General features: G+C 40.2%; 1 protein-coding gene across 1 annotated transcript in view; it reads right to left on the reverse strand.

Annotated features, from left to right (window-relative positions):
• Positions 1-1,441: 1,441 nt before the first annotated feature.
• The window catches only part of LOC121544367 (prospero homeobox protein 1), a 6,953-nt gene continuing 2,002 nt past the window's right edge, over positions 1,442-6,392 (reverse strand). Inside the window, exons 2-4 of the mRNA XM_045208967.1 lie at positions 6,106-6,207; positions 4,786-4,980; positions 1,442-2,403 (exon numbers count right to left, since the gene is read on the reverse strand). Of these exons, the coding sequence (XP_045064902.1) occupies positions 2,236-2,403; positions 4,786-4,980; positions 6,106-6,207 (465 nt within the window). The 3' untranslated portion in view covers positions 1,442-2,235. The remainder of the gene's footprint in view (positions 2,404-4,785; positions 4,981-6,105; positions 6,208-6,392) is intronic.

Here is a 6,392-nt window from a genome sequence, read left to right on the forward strand (position 1 = left end):
GTAATTGCTTCTTGACTAGAGGGTGTTCTCATAATTAACAAACAAGCATAGCTAGCATGGTTCCTCCTCTCTAAAAATCTATTTCTAATATTTTTGGGAACAGTGTTCAAATAAGAAGGGATATTTACATTACACACACCTTAAAATTATACTAAAATTCTATATGTTTTGTTTTCTCATTTAGAATTTTCTTGCTTTTCCCCTGCCCTATATATTTCCTATTACTATGTTCTCACACTGGGAGCTTCAGCACAGTAAGCCCTGGGGCAGTTGGACATTTGAGACAATTCTCTTTGTTTTCTTTCATCATATCAGGCATTACCAAGTCTTGTACTGAAAATGTCACAACAAATTAATTTGAACAAAGTACTTTAGTTCAACCGGTGGCTTTTTAATTGAGTTGAAATGTTAAATCAATTTACGGAAGAAGATTGATCTAATTGAAAAGAAATGTCTATTAAATGATTACCTAGGTTTGTATTATCCGCTCCTTCTCATAAAGCTAATCAAACAAATGTTTTAATTTCTTAAATGTTATCATTTCAGATGTAATTGGTGCTTGGGTGCCTAACAGGTTTTCCAATTAAATGTTTGTTTTGTGAAGTGCCAAAATGATTTAAAACATGAACATGAAACAGTCTACTTTAATGAAGAGCTGCTACTCTCACAGTGTATGCAGACCTTTTGACTTCTTTTTATTCATTTGTGTTTATAAGAAGTCAAAGCTATACTGCATTTTGACAGCGTGTTTTGATTGTATTGATTGTCTTTTGATAGATTTATAATAAATGATTGCTTCCATTGAGCTAACCACAGGCGGCCCTCTATCAGATAGCAGGGAGAGGAATCACGCCATTCATAGTTGTGGTGTCACAGTGTGTGTATATCTGTGGGTCAGCGTGTGTGTGTTTTTGTAAAGTGATTAACACGCTTTGAGCAAGCCGGTGCCTGGAAGAAAAAGTCAACGGGTTTGTGGAATTTTGCTTTGGTGGCACAACTCTGATATGAGGTCACATTGGGCATTACTCATTAGGAGGGAATGCATTGTGTCTGTTTTTAAGACATGGCAGTTGTTCGCATCCGCGCTGCCCGCACAATGAATGCAGGCCTTAGAAAGTCGACTTCAGTGAACAATGTGAGCAGCATAGTTTGTAGGACTTTGAACAGCTGTCTTTATGACATGGATTAGAGGCACCTTAGTGGCTCCGAATTTAGGCAGAATACTTTCAATGGGGTGTTACAAACAGTAGTACTAAAAATATACATTATATTGACTAAATGTTTGGTGATGCCTGAAATTAATTGTGAAATAATTCAATAAAATAAAATTGTGATTATTTCCATCTATTTATATTTAAGTCATTTTATTAGACAATCTCATCCAGAGTGACTTACGATCAGTGATATAAAAACAAGACATTTCAAGATGAATTAAGTGCAGCTTTATTCTATCAACAGGACTATCAAATAACCACTCAAAATATGGTGTCTATGGAATTGAGTTGACAATAGGCCATAGACTATAGAAATAGGCACAAAACATCTAAACATAACTTTGTACTTTTTTGTACATGTCATTTTCTCTCATAGAATTGGTTATTTGTGGTCATTTGCAATATTTACATGCTATTAGGTTAATACATTTGGCCTTAAAACACTTTATGGAGTATCCAAATATAATTGTGGCGTATTGACATTTACATAAAACACGTGCTACAAAATAAAAATAAACAATTAGCACAGTATGTCTTTCTCTCACAATCATCCAAAACCGCATGTCCATTAGGAACCATAAGTCAAATATGTATAGAAAATACCATTTTCTTCACTTTTGTAAGTCTACCAGACCTAGCAAGCATCCTACAGTATTAAAACACTGCCATTAAATATCAGTACATCTACAAACATGCAACTACATCTTGTCTTAATTGAATCCATATGGAGACACACAGACACACTACGATCTGCTGTCAGCTAAGTCTTTTAAAAAACTCCTAGGAGAGAGCTGGAGCAGTGCTATAAAGGTGACTGAGACTGTAAAAAGCTTGTGCAGTAAGTAGGCTCCTATTCTGCAGTGTATAATATGTCATTTACAACATAATACATTTGTTCCATGATTCTCTCACTAAAATCCAATTCATTGGCAAGATGTGTTAAAATTAGCACTTATTGTCATTGTATGACTGCAAAAATGAATGTCCTTCCTTCCTCGAGCATGGCTTTTGTTTGCTCTGTCTATAGGCAGGTAGATGATTTGAACTCATCTGGGACATCACTGTCCAGTTTACAGATGACCTTGTAGATTGCCTTCTTCCAAGAGGGGTCAGAATCTTTGGCAGTTGAAATGGCGTTGAAAAACTCTTGGAGAGTAATTTCAGCAACCTCAAGGAATCTCTCAGGAACCTGTTGGTAGAGGGATCAAACACAATGTTGTGCTTAAAGCCAAGTCTCAATTAATTACCTGCACTGAAACCAAACAAAATCTAAACCAAAGGCTTCTTTGATGTTGTGAGTGACAAACCACAGTGGATGGTAAGTGTGTTGTCTCATTGTTTATATTACGCTCTGGTACAGTGCTCTGAACCAACACTGTGGAATCTGGACCTACAAGCAGGGCTGGATTAACGCAGGGGTTTACCGGGGCTGAAGCCCCTGGGCCCAGGCCCGTGGGGGCCAAAGGGGAAGCAAAAAATATATATATAATAACACTAATGATAATAATAATACTGTATATATATATATGTTTTACCAAAAAATATTATAAAGGAAATATAAATAGTATATATTATATATGTAGTATATATTTTGTCTTTTTTTCCTGCAACCGTCAACCACAGGAGGAGCCCGCTCTCAATGAGTGTAGACAGCCTGCTGCTGCCGCTCTGTTAATCATCAGATGGGAGGAGGAGAGGAGGTATGGGGCCCAGGTGGGTAACTAATTACTAAAAAATTAAAATGCATAATAAATAAATGTGACTTGTGAATTGTGTGAGTCAGGGGCTGGGACCCAGCCCTTAGGGGGCCCAAGAAGCAAGAAAATAAATAATGTCTCAATGTTCAAAATACACTAGAGCATAATTTTGCCACAGAGGATCAATAGTTTATAAAAAGTGACTGTGGATTAAGTTTTATCACAAGCACATACAGGTATTTGCCAAAATAAAGGAAACATCAACATAAAGTGTCTTAAAAGGGTGTTGGGCCACCACGAGCTGCCAGAACAGCTTAAATGCACCTTGGCATAGATTCTACAAGTGGACCTAAACCATGCCAGGAAAATGCACCCCACACCATAACATATACTTTGTATCCCTCGTTTACTCAAGTGTTTCCTTTATTTTGGCAGTTACCAGTATGTTACAATTGGGAAGACTGCCGTTTGGGCAGCATGCGCGCCAAATACACAGCTTGTTGCATTGTGGCCATAGACATATAATCCATAGAAGGGTTTTGTAACTTCTTACCCTGGCAATTTGACTGTTAAACTCATGGGTACACTAGCAATCGATGCCAGTCCTGACTTGAATGGGAACTGCCATATATGGATTATATTTCTATGGTTGGTTGCAGCTTTCGGTTTGCCTTTTGCAGATTTCAAAATACAATCGCGGGGAAAACGTACAGTTTGGAAAGCAAAGTTTGGGAGGCCTATAAAAAAAACAAAGCCCCAGGGCCTATGATTTCTTCATCCGGCCCTGCTTACAAGCACATTTAACACCCTCACTCACTTCAAAACAGACAGCTCCTTCACAATTTGTTCTCTGTACTCATAAAACAAATACAATGTCATAATCATTAGCTGTCTGTAGTGGGATTCTGCTTTGTCTTTGTAGCCTTGTTGGCTTGAACTTAGCTGTTCGGAAAGAGAGAAAGCACCAAGCCTTCCCAGGAATTTCAACCTGCTCTCAACACAGATCAACACAGATCAGGTTTGGATGCTGGGAGAAGAATCTATTCGGTGCCATTATTTCCCATAGACCAGCTAACAGTCCAGTTGTTGGCATAATTTTTTTTTTCTCATCTCCCGACACAAAGCATCCCTGGGAAAGGAATGTCTTGGTCCCAAGGTAAAGAAAACGGTCTCGGTTCTTTCCCACCAAACAGCCTTCTCCCTCGGAATTCACAGCATCTTTCTCAGCATTCCGCATCAGTAGCAATCTGAGCCTCGCTCAGGCGTACTGGTCCTCTAATCCCGAGTTGTTTTAGTGGGATTCTGCAGCTTCCTCTTCCCACAGTTTGATAAAGCATTGCTCTAGAGTTTAGATAATGGCTGCAAAGGCTGTGCAGCCACAGGTGCAGTGACACATGGGTCAGGGTAAGGACATACGTGACCACAACTAGGAGATTACTGACCAGACCAGACCAGGAACAGGTTACTGGGAGGAGAGTTCTCTGATATGCTAATGAAGGTTTATTACCCTGTTACTACATCAATGTGTAATTTATCGCATTCATGCCTAAACAACTTTATTGTTTTCCTCACTTTATGACAAATGTTTGTTTCAGGACAAAAAACACAGCATTGGCTGCATCAACTGAGGAGTGCTGATGAAAGCAGAATGAACACACTGTTCCCATACATAAAGATCATTCACTCAGCATTGACCATATTGTCTTTGAATACATGTTGCAATTTACTTTGTAAAGGGAGGGTGTTAATCTAATATCTAATAATCTAAAAGTCATGGAAAAACATTGACGAGCTTCTATGCAATATATAGTTACATTGGATACCAGGGGAGGAGCTGACCATACATATGGTAAGATAAACATATTTTGACTTACCTGGAAGTCATTGGCTTTGTTGTAGTGCATGTTGAGGGCTCTGAACAGCTCAGAGTCTCTGCTGATGGACATGTCTTTCACATCGGTGACCCCGTCCACTATGGCCTGGCGGGCAAACTTCTCCATCTGGATGTAGTAGAACTCCCGGAAGTTACTGAACCACTTGATGAGCTGAGAGGTGATGCAGCGATTGAACTGGGGACACAAGGGGACAACAAGTTGAGAAAATGCACTGATATTGTTTATTGAGATGACATGTCTTTATTGACCAAATCATCAAGTTGATGCAAGATGATCGAAAACCTACACTGTGTCAAAACCGTGTCTTCTCTCTTTTTCATATCGACTTTCAAATCTAAGCTGGAATATAAATGTGTTGTTTTGAGTAAAACCTTCCACAAGAGAATAAAAACCTCTATTCAGTATGCATGCAAGTAATATGGATTGTGTTGGTCTGTCATTTTATTCAACGTTAATTGCTCTGATCTTTTCCCACCAACTTACTGAATAAAAAAACATCTGTCAAAGCCGTGTGTTTCTAAACTCAGTCTTGACATTAGCCTGGTTATTCTATCTCTTCATCCAGAAAGAAAGAAAAAAACGCCCAAGGGCTGGGCAAGCATCAAAGACGTTTATTTTCTCTGCTGTTATCGGACGCAGCGTAAGGACAGAAGGAAGCTTCCCTCTCAGTGACTCTGCCTGATAGGATGGAATCAGACACCAGGATTAGAACTGTCTTTTGTTCAGTGCCACTTCCCACCACAGGGTCGTGGGCAAGGAGGAGACGCAGTAGGCTGCTGGCTGCAGGCCTCCCCTATGACCCTAGGGTCAGATAGAGTAGTGTGGAGGCCAGGCCTGGGCCCCAGACACAGACTGCCCCCAGCAGGACATGTCCCGGCCATGGTGGAAGGAGAGGGGACAGGAGAGGAGACACACAGGGCACACAGACATACAGGATGCTGTGGTTAGGCCCAGTGCTCGCCTCACAGCCTGACTGCCTGCATGTCTAAAACCTGCCCTGTGTTGACGCCGAACGACAGTGGCTTTTTACAGAGTCTTTTGTCACTCCATTTGCTGACTGGAGGGACTTTTTAAAGAAAGAATGCCCCTCTATCTCCCTGGTCTACGCCCCAGGACATGCTACTGGCTTAACAGCTTTGTTTTTCTAAAGCGTGTGTTCTTTTGTTTCCTCCCTCCGACCTACTGCTCATGCTGTCCCAAAAATACATCAACAAGTATTCTGCAGGCAAATATGGTGAACATAGAACAAACCCATTAACAGTAAATAACATCATGTTAATTAATATTGTGATAGCTTACCTTGACATCGGGAAAGAAGGTTTTCAGCACATTGGAGCTGGGATAACGGGTGTAGAAGAACATCAGCTTTGCTTTCTTCAGATGGTTGGGGGTTAGGCCTTCCTGAATGTGTCAATGTGTTAAGGCCGCAAGTACTGGCAGTCGATCCCAATCACAATACAGTTCACATACACTCTGCAAAGTGTTAATAGACTAGAATACTGGGTTGCCTCTGTCTCCAATTAAAATGAATGACACTAAATAACAGCTCTGTAGTAACCAGGGAGTCAATAATGACCCTACAACAT

This window comes from Coregonus clupeaformis, chromosome 29, assembly GCF_020615455.1.
Source record: "Coregonus clupeaformis isolate EN_2021a chromosome 29, ASM2061545v1, whole genome shotgun sequence".
NCBI classification, from domain to species: Eukaryota; Metazoa; Chordata; class Actinopteri; order Salmoniformes; family Salmonidae; genus Coregonus; species Coregonus clupeaformis.